Source organism: Silurus meridionalis, chromosome 9 (genome assembly GCF_014805685.1).
Source record: "Silurus meridionalis isolate SWU-2019-XX chromosome 9, ASM1480568v1, whole genome shotgun sequence".
Taxonomy (NCBI): Eukaryota; Metazoa; Chordata; class Actinopteri; order Siluriformes; family Siluridae; genus Silurus; species Silurus meridionalis.
This window is the reverse complement of record NC_060892.1, coordinates 15170190-15186285: the sequence shown is the minus strand read 5'-3', so window position 1 is coordinate 15186285 and position 16096 is coordinate 15170190. Positions and strand designations below refer to the sequence as shown.

Genomic DNA, 16096 nt, shown 5'->3' with positions numbered 1-16096 from the left:
ATTTTTGATAGAATTTTTTTTAGTGTTTTAAATAGAAATCTAGATGAAATAACTCACTTTCAAAGTACATCGATTAGTTGCAACCGATTCATTGTTCAGTCCATGAATTCGGAATCGGATCATTTAGAGTGACCTTTAAAAGTAATTATTTATTTAGAAGACAAAACACAATAGAAACATGGATCTTTCCACCCAGTCGAATATGTGCATTAATCTGGCTGATAAAATATTGTGTACTGGTTATAGGAATTACGACTCATATTAGTGAGTCCTGACAATCGGCTCAACTTACAAAAAGAGTCGACTCTTGTAGCACTTTCAGTCGGTATTCTGACATGTATATATTTACACACACACACACACACACACACACACACATATACATATATACATATTTATACATATATAAAATGTGAAACATATGCGGCAGCAAGGTTTTTTTCATATTTCTCTGAACCTCAATGCACAAGGAAACTTGGGTATTATAGGAAACATAATATGTTAATAATATTGGATTCTTGAATGTTCTAGAAATTGTGGGATCAAATACTTATTTACAAATTAATTTATACAATTTATACTTATTTACAAATCATTTATAAATTAATTTATAACCCTTCTTTAACCTTTTTTATTTTCTGGATTTTATTTATTTTCTCTCTCTCTCTGTTAAAACAAACTTACCATAAGAGTTCTAGACTGCTTATTTCTTTGTAAGGGCATAAATGTACAAAATCAGCCCCTCTATCTATCTCTCTCTCTCTCTCTCTCTCTCTCTCTCTCTCTCTATATATATATATATACATACACTATATTGGCAAAAGTATTCGCTCGCCTGCCTTGACATGCAAAAGAACTTGATTAACATCCAATTCTTAATCTATAGGCTTTGATATGATGTTGGCCACAAGGTTTATTAGTGTGTTAATGGGAATTTTTTTACCATTGTTTCAGAAGTGCATTTGTGAGGTCAGACACTGATGACACAGTCTCCGCTCTAATTCATCCCAAAGGTGTTTTATCGGGTTGAGGTCAGGACTCTATGCAGGAAAGTCAAGTTTTTCCACCAAACTCACTCATCCATGTCTTTATGCTTTGTGCACTGGTGCAGTCATGTTGAAACAGGAACAGGCCGTCCCCAAACTGTTTCCACAAAGTTGGGAGCGTGAAATTGTCTAAAATGTCTCGGTATTAAGTATTAAGAGTTTCTTTCACTAGAACTAAGGGGTCGAGCCCAACTTCTGAAAAACAACCCCACATCATAATCCCCCCTCCACCAAACTTTACGCTTGGCACAATTTATTCAGACTAGTAGCGTTCTCCTGGCAACCTCCAAAACCAGACTCGTCCATCGGATTGGCAGACAGTGAAGCGTGAGTCCTGACACCAGAGAACACTCCACTGCTCTAGAGTCCAGTGACGGCGTTCTTTACTCCACTGCATCTGATGCTTTGCGTTGCACTTGGTGATGTAAGGCCTGGATGCAGCTGCCTGAGCATGAAATCCCATTCCATGAAGCTCTCTACTCACTGTTCTTGAGCTAATCTGAAAGTGTGGAGGTCTGTAGCTATTGACTCTGCAGAAAGTTGGCGACCTCTGTGCACTATACGTCTCAGTAACCGCTGACCTGCTCTGTGATCTTACGTGGTCTAACATTTCGTGGATGAGTTGCTGTCGTTCCCAATCACATCCACTTTGTTATAATACCACTAACAGTTGACTGTGGAAAATTTAGTAGCGAGGAAATTTCACGACCGGACTAATTACACAGGTAACATCCTATCACGGTACCACGCTGGAATCCACTGATTTGCTTCTACAAATGTTTGTAGACGCAGCCTGCATGCCCCAGTGCTTGATTTTATACACCTTAATTCAATGATTTGGATGGGTGACTTTTGGCAATAGTGTAATTAATAATTAATATTTTTTATATATATATATATAGAGAGAGAGAGAGAGAGAGAGAGAGAGAGAGAGAGAGAGAGAGAGAGAGAGAGAGAGAGATTTTTTATATCCTGCTACATAAAACCACAGAATTAAAGGATGTTTTTTCCTTTACACACGCCTGTGTGTGTGTGTTTATATTTATGTAACATATGTAATATTTTATAATATATTCACACATTAGTGAGACTTGGAAAGATGGTTATCAAAAATTATTTGGTTTGGATAATGTCATGAATCTGAGTCAGGGTTGTGGTGTAAGATGAAACAGGAGCTCTTATCCTGAACACCATCATTACAGCAGATATAACTTGTCAGTCAAAATAATGCATAAAAATAAGCACACAGCATTGACAAAAAAACAAAAACATTAAATGGAAATGCCATAATAGACATTCGCAGTACATCACAATCATCATGTATTTAAGGCTCAATCATGTCACCCATTATTTTCTAAATCTACACGTTTGTCCCTCAGCATGTCATTACTCCCCAGTCATGACACTTAAATAACTTCAGACGATTTAAGTACACACATGGTTTATTCCTATGACCATGATCTGGTGAACATTAAAAATACAGAGGACATGTGGCATTAAAACCATTACTAGAGAAAAATATGGCTGAATTTGAATCTTCATCTTGATTGCTCCATGGTAAGATCCTGATATTAACAGAGCAGGAAGCAGCAGTAAAAAACAGGGTTCACGGTTTTTGCCTAACCGAGTTAAACAAACAAACAAAAAGTGATAGTTCCCGTTTACTGCAATAACAAATTCTTTAAACCATTAACATCAATCTTTAACCTGCAGTCAAGCAAAAAACCTGAACCCTGGTGTTGAAAAATCCTCTCTCTCTCTCTCCACCGTTTCACTGATTTCTGATCAGGCCACATCATAAGTCACAGTGTTAAACAGAAGTGCCCTCTGCTGGAAGGGCAGACTTATTGTCATCAGGCTTCATGGCAGGGAAGAGGAGGACTTCCTGCAACAAATACAAATCAGCAGCTTATTTATTTATTACAGAAAGCAAGAAACAGTTCCCTAAATTCCAATGTGTTTGGAGAAGGAGCAAATAAAGCATAATGCGCGTTTGCCAGTTTTATATGAGAAACAAAGCTCTTTGGAACATAGCTTGCAGCTGAACTAACAATGTGGAGTTGTGATGGGTGTGAAGTGGAATAGTATTGACAAGTCCATTGCTGGCTAATTTATATAGTGGAATGCATACAGAGCATGTTATGGTAGCTATAACAACAGTTTATTTAACAGACTTTGCTTTCTTACAACATTTTAGAATGCATCCTAGTGTGTAAACCTGTGATTTGTAGATCAACTACTGTCAGAGCTGATTTTCATAATCAGCATCAGAAGCCTTAAGTCAACACAATACGTCATGGAATAATGTAATTTTAACAACGCCTACGTATTATGATACCTATGTTTTACTGATTTTTTATGTTTTAAATGTTGCTTTCTGTCTGTAATATCAGTCAAATCAGTAGACAAAAAAAAGAGTTGCATAAATTTGGGGAACAAAGTTTAAATGAACACAAACCTGAATTGTGACATTTTTTCGTATGTAAAAACAGAATGTTGTTTGGTGTACCTTAATATTGTTGGAGTCCGTGAGGAACATGGTGAGCCGGTCAATGCCCATGCCCCAGCCTGCAGTAGGTGGAAGACCGTATTCTAATGCTGTGCAGAATGTCTCATCTATAAACATGGCCTCATCATCACCTTCTGCCTTTGCCTGTTTAAATCCACAACAGAGATGTCACATACGTCAATATACAATACATACACAACCACACACAATCAAATGCCCCAAAAAAATACTAAAAATACCATAGCCTGCTGCTCAAAAAGCTCACGCTGCCTGACTGGGTCATTCAACTCTGTGTAGGCATTGCAGATCTCCTTCTTCATGACAAAGAGCTCAAAGCGCTCAGTTAGTCCTTTCTCTGATCTGTGCCTGTGGGAGCACAAAGAAAGAGATTACAAATTATACAGAGTGCATTCCTCAGTTTCCTCACGTAAGGCACATAAATGTGATTATACTAGGTGGTATAAAACAATTAAATTCACAATATTGTGCTCACGATTCAAATTAATCTGAATGTCTTTATAACAAATAATGCAAAGTAAATGTGTATTCTTGTCAAAAAGAGTAATAAAAAAATCTCATACATGTCAACTATATTCTATCAGAAACTTCAAATTGAATTAACAAAAGGACTTGACCCTGGGACTCAGCCCTCTTCTTTAAAAATGGAGATAGGATGCTATCAAAAAGCTCTTTTTATCTGATATATGTGGTCATACAACCAAAAAATTTGTAATAAGTGTTGTTCATTGAAATCTGGAGCACCACAAATGTGTCACTGACACTACATGAAAAAAAAATGCACTAAATCAATCAATGTGCACTCTATACATTTGAACCTTCGTTCAGACTGGGACCTTTGGAGCTCAAAAAGTGCAATTGTATGACATGTTTAATTACAAGAATGGCGATATCACATATTACAACGATGCACACGGTGACTTTTGCATTATCATCCATTATTACACGACTTGAATCTCCTCTAAATAAATGTTAATGACTAAATCTTTGAGGATTGTTAAAAGCTTTTTCAAAAACACTGGTAATATGAATAAAAAAAGAAATGTGTGTACAGAATTTTGTTTACATGTTTAATTACATTTTATATTTTAAATTAAATCCATATGCATCAGTACATATTGTAAATGTTCCTAAATCTAAACAGTGGAACTTTAACACTACTAACCATTTTGCCAGTGGACTCATGATTTGTGGGTGGTCACAAATAAATGTAGGGTTGATGCATTTCACCTCAAGGAAATCTCCCACCAACTGCACAAAATTCACATTAAACAAATAAAAAGTGATAATTTGGATTGCTTTCAAGTTCCCATTTTAGAATCAATCATATATTAGACAGTCACATGGTGTTGCATGATACTCTGTTGCACTGCAGCATTAAATCCTGACATACATACACACATTTTTTTTATATATATATATATATATACCACATGAAATTAAATAAAACAACCTTATCGAGGAGGCGAGCGGTTGTTCGCGGAGGCGGGCATTCCACTCCCTTCTGAGCACACAAATCATCAAAGAATTTACGGGTTTCTGCAAAAACATTTTTTTTTCCAATGATGCACAAATGAAAGGCATTTTGACTTAAAACACAAACAATATATAAACATATACATATATACACATACATACATAATACAGTGGGTACGGAAAGTATTCAGACCCACTTAAATTCTTCACTCTTTTTTATATTGCAGCCATTTTCTAAAATCATTTAAGTTCATTACTTTTCCTCATTAATGTACACATAGCACCCCATATTGACAGAAAAACACAATTGTTGACATTTTTGCAGATTTATTAAAAAAGAAAAACTAAAATATCACATGGTCCTAAGTATTCAGACCCTTCGCTGCGACACTCATATTTAACTCGGGTGCTATCCATTTCTTCCTTTAGATGGTTCTACACCTTCATTTGAGTCCAGCGGTGTTTGATTATACTGATTGGACTTGATTAGGAAAGCCACACACCTGACTGTATAAGACCTTACAGATCACAATGCATGTCAGAGCAAAGAGAATCATGAGGTTAAAGGAACTGCCTGAAGAGCTCAGAGACAGAATTGTGGCAAAGCACAGATCTGGCCAAGGTTACAAAAAAATCTCTGCTGCACCTAAGGTTCCCAAGAGCACAGTGGCATCCATAATCCTTAAATGGAAGACGTTTGGGATGACCAGAACCCTTCCTAGAGCTGGCCTTCCAGCCAAACTGAAAGTCAACTATCACTGCAGCCCTCCACCAGTCGGGGCTTTATGGCAGAGTGGCCCGACGGAAGCCTCTCCTCAGTGCAAGACACATAAAAGCCCGCATGGAGTTTGCTAACAAACACCTGAAGGACTCCAAGATGGTGAGAAATAATATTATCTGGTCTACTGAGACCAAGATAAAACTTTTTGGCCTTAATTCTAAGCGGTATGTGTGAAGAAAACCAGGCAATGCTCCGCACTTGTCCAATACAGTCCCAACAGTGAAGCGTGGTGGTGGCAGCATCGTGCTGTGGGGGTGTTTTTCAGCTGCAGGGACAGGACGACTGGTTGCAATTGAGGAAAAGATGAATGCGGCCAAGTACAGGGATATCCTGGACGAAAACCTTCTCCAGAGTGCTCTGGACCTCAGACTGGGCCGAAGGTTTACCTTCCAACAAGACAATGACCCTAAGCACACAGCTAAAATAACGAAGGAGTGGCTTCACAACAACACCGTGACTGTTCTTGAATGGCCCAGCCAGAGCCCTGACTTAAACCCAATTGAGCATCTCTGAAGAGACCTAAAAATGGCTGTCCACCAACGTTTACCATCCAACCTGAGAGAACTGAAGAGGATCTGCAAGGAGGAATGGCAGAGGATCCCCAAATCCAAGTGTGAAAAACTTGTTGCATCTTTCCCAAAAAGACTCATGGCTGTATTAGATCAAAAGGGTGCTTCTACTAAATAGTGAGCAAAGGGTCTGAATACTTAGGACCATGTGATATTTGAGTTTTTCTTAATGAGGAATAAAAATTAACTCTGAATACTTTCCGTACCCACTGTATATAATATTATATACATAGACACGCCATGTAACATCAGTCCATACCATCAGAATCATAAGTGTCTGTTGCAGGGAATTTCACTCCCATTTCCTTTTCCAGATCATGGGTCATGCTAATTCTCCTAAAGGGAGGAGTGAAGTCGATTTCATGGCCTTGTCCTTCTGGTCCATCAGGGTGATAGGTCACTTTATAACCGCCTGTGATGTGCTTCACCATTCCTGTAAAAGAGATTGTAAAAGTGAAGCAGATTCACATTCTATTGTATTTTCCACTATTAGCTAATTTGCGCAGATGTGGCTTGCACCAGTATACTGCACTTTAATAGGGTAGGGATTGATTTTTATTTCTGTGATATATGCAGATAATTCTTAATCGATAAAAATGGGCCTGGGGTGGGGTCATGGATTAAAAAGTTCATTTTAGATTCGCAGGAATAATAAAGTAAAATACAAACCTGACAGGAGCTTCTCAGTGATCTCCATCAGGTCAGTGTAATCAGCGTAAGCCATATAAAACTCGCACGTTGTGAACTCCGGGTTGTGAGTGAGGTCGATGCCTTCATTTCTAAATTGACGACCAATTTCATAGACCCGGTCGATGCCGCCAACCACCAGCATCTATACGGAATAACATCAACAATAAGCATGGTCCCAGCAGCTCGTTCTGTAGGTTTTCTTTTAGATCTTAGCTCACTACTTTACCTTGTGGTAAAGTTCAGGTGCAATTCTCATGTACAGGTTCATATCAAGCTCATTGTGGTAGGTAATAAATGGTTTTGCCACTGCTCCTCCAGGAATCAGGTTCATCATCGGAGTTTCGATCTGCAACACAGCAATTAGAGAATTCAGTACATTACAATCACAACAAATGTTTTAATCCAGTTTAAAAAGTTAAAATAGAAAAAAAGGGAGCGATTGAATAGGGAGATAGATAGAGATCTCACACATACATACACACAGGTAGTCCCCTGACTTATGATGGAGATGCGTTACAATGGCACCATCGCAACTCGAAAATATCAAGACATGTTGAGACATGGCCTAGCCTACCCATTAGTCTTAAATAATGGTGATCAGTATTGGGTGATATTCTGTAATTTGTTAATAATTTAACAAATTACAGTACATGACTTGGCAAAACAAAGCATTTCACACTCCCATAGAAATGTTTTATAATTTCAAATGCCATCATCCACTCCTGTCGATTATAGATCCACTTGTCAACAGCAGCAGCCAGTCGAAAGGGAACAGGCGAAACCAAATTGGGAATAGATAGATGCTAATAAATGAACACATTAAAAATAAATGTTTGATAATTTCTTTTCTATGCTAAAGTTATATTCTTTTGTTCCAGCCCACTTAACACTGCACAAAATGAAATGTGTGGCCCGGTACATAAAATGAGCTCAACGCCCTGGCTGTAGATTGCATTCTCACCTCAAGGAAACCAAGCTGGTCCAAGAAGCTTCGCAGGTAAGTGATGATCTTGGAACGAGTCACAAACTTTTGCCTCACAAAGTCGTTCAGGATCAAATCCAAATAGCGCTGACGAAACCTAGTTTCCTAACAATCACACAAACACAAATTGTACTTTCACCCTTTATCATTTTAACTAGCCTAAAAAGAAATGTAAGAGTGGAAATATGTAAGGAAGAATGCTGACTTTGTCCTTTAGACCAAAATGCAGGTGAGGAAGCATGTGCAGACATGGAGACAGCAGGGTCATCTCTATGGGGATGATGCTTAGCTCGCCTTTCTTTGTCTTCCCAGGATTACCCCGAACACCAATGATGTCACCACGACGCAATTTATTATTGATGTGAACAAAGTCTTCCTCTGACTTGTAATTTCTGAATGAAAGAAAAGCAACATGCATTTTATTAATGAATGTACAGCTGAGAAATACTGGGACTTAAAACCAGTGAAATGAGTGCGTGTCTCGTACCTAGAGTTTGCCATAACCTGCAGCTTGACGCCCTCTCCTCTCAGGTCATAGAAGATCAGTTTGGCCCCTGAGGCTCTCTTGGCATGAACACGACCTGATAAACAAATAGCATTAAAAAATATAATCTTTTAAATGCAGAGCTAAACATTTAACAAAACAGTCAAGAATTTTACCTGACACATTAAGAACAACATCTGATAGCTGCTCCCCAGGCTGTAGGTGATTGTATTTCTCTATAAATTCGGTAAGGGACAAGTCCACATGAAACTTGTGGGGATAGGGGTCTTCAGCGGTACCCTTTAGAGCCTGGATGGCTTGCGTGCGGATCTTGAAGTATTGCTATATAAACACACAGTATGGCTGTTAGTCAAACATTTAACACTTTGTGTCAGTGGTGACAATTATTGTAAAGGATTTTAAAGAAACCAGATGGTTCAGGTTACATGCTTTCTGTATTAGTTATGACTAAAAATTCTGAGAAATTTCTATCAATTATTCTATTTGTAAGGACAATCATATGTTAGAATGTTGTTGCATCTCCTTTACTAGGCTCCTTTTCACAGCTTAATACAATGTTAATTCATCTGTACAATGCAATGACAATAAGCTTTTATCTATCTATCCATCCATCCAAAAAATATAAGTGCTGTCCAAAGATGCTCCTGATCCACAATAGCAAATGACTCACGTTTGGGTCGAGAGTCTCCTCATCCATTCCGTCCACATGCTGCTGCTGCTGCTGCTTGTCATTTGCCTCCTTATTTTGTGATGCTTGGTCCTTGATCTTGGCCTCCTTCTCTGCAGTTTTCTTCTCTGCCTTCATGCGCCTCTTCAGCTCACTGTAACACAGACAAGTTACTGTGCCTCAAAGCCTTGCGACATTTAAGCAACAATGACATCTTGAGATTACGATGCAAAATTGTGCACAAAGGATTACTGTGGTAGCGAATAGGGAGAGGCGATATGGCAACAAAATCTCAAATAAAAAAAACGAATCATAATACGTTTTATTTTATATATACACACCAAATAAAAGGATTTCAAAATGAAAAGCAGCAGGAAAACCGCACATCTTAAAAATAAATAAATAAATAAATAAATAAAAGGAATCCTTATCCAATTAAATTTTTATTCACGTAAATATAATATGTTAGAAAGGTTTACTATCCGGCTCGAAGGACCAAACATTAGAAGGGTTTACTATCCGGCTCGAAGGACCATATAAGGATTTTCACTATCTGGTGTGCGCTGATCAGGGGATTGTACTCGCCCCAGCGTGTCAGTAAAAACACGGTACAGGATTCAGAACACTCAACTTTACTGGGTTTAGAATAGATCGTATATGAGGTGATTCTTGCTGTCTTCTGTTTGGTTGGTTGTGTGATACAGAATGCATGCTGAAAGGCCACTGCTGAATGGTCAGTGCTGAGTGACAGGTTGCAGGTGTCGAATGGCCACTGGTCAATGACGACTGCTTTTTATACTCTTAATAGAGGATGTGCACTGTGATGTCATGGGTAGCTTGTCATTGCTTGATAAACTGTATGACTCCCTCTAGTGGTGAAGTGCAGAAATACAACTGAATAGGAATCCTTTCTTACACTGCTGCCCCAAATATGCATAGCATATTTGCTCCTAAATCTTAGTTAAAAGTCTGTCGGTTTGATCTTGGTGTCGCCCTCATCTGCTATCTCTGGTAGGCTAATGAGACGGGTAACAGGCTGTGTGTATAATCAACCTTTAACGTTGACCTCTGCAGACCTTACTTGTCCATCTGCTCCAGGGAATGTCCTTAACACTCTCCCGATCAACCGAAGGGCTCGTGGTAACTGGGGATCAACAATCATAACAACAGACCCAACTGCAAGGGTTTTAGTCTCTGCATGCCATTTATGCTGTAGTTAAAGACTGGGTAAGTAGTGTCTCACGAAGCTTGACCAGAAATGATCAGTGAGTATTTGACTTTGTCTCCATTTATGTCGTCCTATGGATTCATCGGCAGGGTATATCACTTGAGGTAAAGAACTGTCTGGCCGCCTAATGAGCAGGAGATTTGGGGTAAATGGGTCTAAATCTGCTACATTGGAGGAGACATAACCTTGAGGTTTGCTATTAAGGATTCCTTCTCTCTCAGTAAGTACTGTTTGAAGAACAACTTCTGTTACTGTTTGTGCATCTACTACTGTACGGAGGGCATTTTTAAGAGATCGGATCACCCTTTCTCAGCTGCCACCAAAGTGAGGGGCATTAGGTGGGTTGAACCGAAATTCAATCTTCTGTTTAGCAAGATGCGTTGAAGTTCCGGGCTGCAATTCTTTAAGGCATCTTTTAACTCTCTCTCTCTCCACCCTGGAAGTTAGTGCCTTGGTCAGATATCAGTTCTGAGGGGGTGCCTCTGCATGCTATAAATCTCCTAAGAGCCATGATTAAGGAATCAGTGTCTATAGCTGTAAGAAGCTTAATGTGTACACATCAGGTTGTAAGACACTTAAAGATTATTCCCCATCTTTTCTCCAGGCGTCTGCCTATTTTGATTTGGAAAGCTCCAAAACAATCCATACCAGTACTGTAGAAGGGTGGTTTGTGAAGTCTCAAGCGTGCTGAAGGAAGATCAGCCATTTTAGGGTTCTCAGGTTTAGCCTTCCACTTACGACATTCCATACAGTTATGTTGGGATTTTTGAATTGCTTCACGACCTCTTAGTATCCAGACACTTCTCATTTCAGCAGATACTCGTTCTGGTCCTGGGTGACACAGCTTATTATCATAGTCTTGAATGAGTAATTTGGTGGCTCGATGATGAGAGTCTAGGACAATAGGGTGAACTGTGTGGAGTTCTAAGCCTTCGTCACAACGTAGGCATCCTCCTACCTGTATAAGCTGACTGGCTTTGTCGAATTCTGGGGCTAAAGTGAGTAATCAACTTGTAGTGGATACAGGCTTACCAAAGTTTAGTTGTTCGTATTCCTCTGGAAAACTGTCTTGTTGAATGTTACAAAAGAGGAGATGTTCTGCTGTCACATAGTCCTTAGCTGTAGGTAAACTAGGTTGATCCAAATCACTTTGACGGTGTTGAACTGTGGCTTCAACAAGGTCTTTCCAAGAATTTTACTCGCTGGGCTCTAAGGGCTTTGATGTTTGTGTGACATCACAGAATATACTGGCTCTCCTTTCCACTTTATCTTCAGGGGTTTTAAGGGATGGCAGGGTTGGCCACTCTGATTCAGCTTAAAGTAAAAAGGGTGGACCTTGACTCCACCTGTTTGGTGTAACAAGCTTTTCTTAGCTGCGCCCCTTTGTATGATCATCGGCTGGATTTCTGGCTGTATCTACGTATCGCCATTCATGTAAAACAGTTGGGTCTTGGATTTCTGCTATCCTTGTGCCTACAAAGACTTTAAAGCTGCAAGATTCAGATATTAGCCATGAAAGAACTGTGGTTGAATCAAACCATAAGATCACTCGGCTGATCTTAAGATCGAGTTCATTTTTGAGCAGCTTCGTTAGTTGAGCACCAATAAGAGCTGCACATAGCTCAAGCCTAGGAACGGTTTGTTTACGTTTAGGAGCAACTTTGGATCTGCCAATCAGGAAAGCAAGATCAAATCAAATCAAATCTAATTTTATTTGTCACATACACATAAATACAGGGTACGACATGCAGTGAAATGCTTATTACGATGGTCCGGCATGAGGGAATAGGATAGGGAGAAAAATAATACAAAGAAAAAGAAGACATAAATAAAGTATAAAAACTATATAAAATAAAATATAAGGATATATATGTATATGAAAGAAAAAGGATGTATATACAAAAATGCTTATGGCAGTAAACAGTGAAACAGTAAACAATAGACAATTTAAGGTGGTTTAGATTGTCCATAAAGTGTCCACGTGCGGTATGGTGTGGTGTAAAATGTCCATAAGTGTGTCCATAAGCTGTATTCTACCTTTGTGATCTTTAGTTCTTAGGTATGCTACAGCGCTGTATGCTTGCTCTGAAGCATCACAGAAGATATGAATTTGTTTCAAGGTATTGGGCTTATCCATATCTGGCATCACTTAACATCGGGGAAGTGTGACTCGAGAAAGAGTGGGGAGATCATTTTCCCATTCACACCAGGCTTTCACTAGATCTGTGGGCAACATAGGGTCATCCCAACCTCTTTGTTTGTTCCACAACTGCTGAATTAGAATTTTAGCACGGGTGGTGAAGGGAAGGATAAATCCCAGAGGATCATACTGTCTTGCTACTATCTTATAGATATGCCGCATAGTGGGTGTGGTTTTTGGTGTTGGGCGGTGTTTGTAACCAAGTATATCTAAGTTATAGTTCCATCTCAGTCCAAGAGTGGATTCTTGGGGATTGGTCTTGTCATGTGATAACCAAAGCTCAATGCTATCTGAACGGGCCTCTTTGGGGAGATGATTAATGGCCTTTGGGATGTTACAGGCCCACTGCCTAATCTCAAATCCACTACTAGCAAGAAGGCCACATAACCCATCCACTACCTGCTTGGCATCGTCTGCAGTCATTAAGCTTTTAAGGCAGTTGTCTACATAAAAGTTCCTTTCAACTGTCAATCTGAGAGTATCATCAGGTGTTGTCGAGAACATGCCGTTGCAAGACATAGATGGCACAACAGGGGCTACAAGTTGTGCCAAAGGGTAGCACTTGCCACTCATAGGTACTGGGAAGGTTACTGGTTTGTAGTAAATTCATAATATAAAATTGTATACTCTGATATAATTGATCAAATTATCATATTGCAGAGCCCTATTGACAAAAGGTTGGTTGTGTTTTGTTTTTTTGACCCCCTCCCCAAACACATTAGACATAAACACCACCAACCTTTTGTCACCTCTCCAGCGACATCCTTCAATAATCGTAGGCACCGCTTGCCGAATGTGAGGCACAAACTTCTGCACCCGTAACCCCACGGCCCGGCACACGGGCTGCCTGGCAGCTCTGACCAGCGTCAACATGATGCGCAGGTCCTGAACCAAGAAAACGCACAGGTCAGGCTCATTTCTTCACCACCTCACTCACGTCCATAAACAAAGTAATCTAGTTTGTTTTTACACTTTAGAGAATTCAATAAACAAAATTTTTTAGCTATGGGGTGTGTGAGAAAATGTACTTGCACAATTTCCTTCTTGACGGACAGTAGTATAGTTTTCTACTGCTGCCAGCTCGACATGTTGCTTACTACGGTTGTAAAGAGTGTTTTTTTTTTTGTTTTTTTTTAGTGACTGTGGTCGTTCTTATCTTTGTGGCTTCTTATTTCGATATTCAAACTTGACAGTGCTGAGCAATGTCTAAACAGGGATCTTCGAGAATTAAGACGTGGGCTGACACAAACATGGAAGATTATAAAATAGTAGCCCCGTTTACATGTACACTTTTTTGTCATTAAAAGATCCAGTGGACTGTTTACATAAGATGTTATCTAATCCGATATTTTGTATACATGTGCCTGCATTTCAGTCGGAATGACTTTGACATGTGCACATTAGCCTATGTCCTGTCAACACGTTTCTTTATTTCTTGTGTGTGCTATTTTTATGTAAAGTGTTGCTCTTAGTCAAGCAACAGCGTGAAATTGTAGGCATACTACTGCTGGACGGTTTGAGGAAAAGACAGCCACTCAAAGCTGAGCATTTTGCTGGCTGTGCATCTCTAAGGACCATCTCAATACTACCCCTCCCTCCTCCGAAAAGCAGAAGCTTGTGGATGAAGGTCCGTAGTAAGGACTGGAGGAAGCGGGATGTATTGCTGGAATATAGTGACCTGGAAAGGAAGCTAAACTTTCGCATGAGTTGCTGTTTGTGTGGACTGGTAGAGATTTACGGCCCCAAAAGAAGAGAAGGGAAGAAATTAAATTTCCCTAATTATGAGTGTCGGATCTCTTCAGAAAATCCAAAACAGAGGAAGCACTGATTACGGTAGTGTCACCTCAACCCACACCTCAAAAAGGAGAGAAACAACATAAGAAGAAATGTTTCTTTATACAGAACAGACAGTATATTAACATTGGTGTTTGATATCAAATCAGGGTCTGAAGAGGAAATCTGATTGTTGAAGGTCTGGTAGTCCCGCCCCTTAAACATGGCTGACACAAGCGCCATCCAAACACTGAGCAGCATTCCGACCCGGAAGTCAGTTTTTTCAGCACCAGAGTGCACATGTGCAGAAGCACAACTTCTTTTCTTTTTTTTTAAACCACGTTTTACACACTTACCAGGTTTCTTGTCCAAGAAAAAAGATTAATCTAGATTATTGCATATTATATATGTAAAACAAGATGCTGCAAAAACCGAAATCAAGAACATCTTAGTATACACGGTATAGTGTATACACATGGTCTGAGTATTAGAGGATTCCCAGCCATTTGTTTTCCCAAATCAGAGCAAGTGCAGGACTCTGTACAAGTTCAAGTAATTTATTTTTTAATCATGAGTCTCTAGCTGAGAGACAATCGAAATAATGAGCGTTCCGAGACCGCGTCATAGGAGCCACACGACTAAATACCGGAACCGTCTAGAATAAGCACTTCCATAAAAACACACTAGACAGTATGGTAGTTACACGTAGATTTACATATCTAGATCCATAAATGACTTCTATTTAAAGCGCATTTTTACACTCATCTGCATGATATTTAGCTAAAGTTACCCCCAAGCATGTTAATGTTACATCATTCATTACAGATTAGAAACCGAAAGCGTTTCTTTCCTGTCTTCCTTTAAAACTACAAAAATACTGCGCCATAAATTCTTATTTCAACCATTTACAGTCCGTCCTATACATCTCATATCTTGTGTTATTATAAATAGAAGATCATTCGCATACTTTTTACTGAGTTTCTCTCCATCTGCCACCACGTCCGCCATTTTGTCCGAGTTTCCGCGTTGCTGCTGCTGCAATCATCAGCAGGGTTTTTTTTTTGTTTCTTCTTCCCAACCGTCCCCCGAAAAGCCCCGCCTTCTATGATCTGATTGGATAAAACTGTAGTCGTCAAATCCGAAAACCCGCCCATGCGTTCATGTGGCCAATCCACGCGCACAGAATTTGTGCCGCCGGTATAAAAAGTGAAGCAGACACTGCGCGAGCTACGACAAATCGTATCAGTGTGTAAGTTGCGTGGCATCAGGTGCCAGTTAACACCGTAGCCTTTTCTTTTAGTTTTTATTTGCCTAATGCTCATTCAGTTATCTGCCTAATTACCAGCCATTTTCACCAAAGCCCAACAATCAAGATCCATCTATAAAATCATACAAGCATTCTGGACTGAAAGCCAGTTATCCAGGTTTCTTCACTTAATACATTTGTGCCGAGGCCATGATGTAACTCTTTTATTTCACCACACTCTCCCTGTGTATAGGTACACACTACAAGAAGTTAAAGAATATTGTTTTACAAAAGTTAACAAAAAGAGTCAGTGTCTGTACTTTATAAAGGTCAGTAAGTTTGCAGTTTTAGAGAAACCTTCGGGACAGAGAAGTCTTCACAATTTCTCAGTTACAAGACAAGATGC

General features: G+C 39.4%; 1 protein-coding gene across 3 annotated transcripts; it reads right to left on the bottom strand.

Moving 5' to 3' along the window:
• Positions 1-2470: 2470 nt before the first annotated feature.
• On the bottom strand, positions 2471-15551 carry kars1 (lysyl-tRNA synthetase 1). 3 transcript variants are annotated; one of them, XM_046856944.1, is made up of 15 exons: positions 15412-15530; positions 13411-13556; positions 9247-9397; positions 8732-8897; positions 8559-8652; positions 8277-8463; positions 8051-8176; positions 7316-7435; positions 7069-7231; positions 6659-6832; positions 5027-5112; positions 4739-4824; positions 3795-3921; positions 3556-3699; positions 2471-2931 (listed from the first exon to the last, which is right to left on the bottom strand). In XM_046856944.1, exons 2-15 carry the CDS (start codon positions 13542-13544, stop codon positions 2857-2859), a joined length of 1833 nt encoding a protein of 610 aa, XP_046712900.1. In that variant the 5' UTR covers positions 13545-13556; positions 15412-15530; the 3' UTR covers positions 2471-2856. The 3 variants fall into 3 exon arrangements, with proteins under 3 accessions (XP_046712900.1, XP_046712902.1, XP_046712901.1); XM_046856946.1 differs by lacking the exon at positions 13411-13556 and having other exon boundaries at positions 15412-15551; XM_046856945.1 differs by lacking the exons at positions 13411-13556; positions 15412-15530 and adding an exon at positions 9875-9978.
• Positions 15552-16096: the final 545 nt, after the last annotated feature.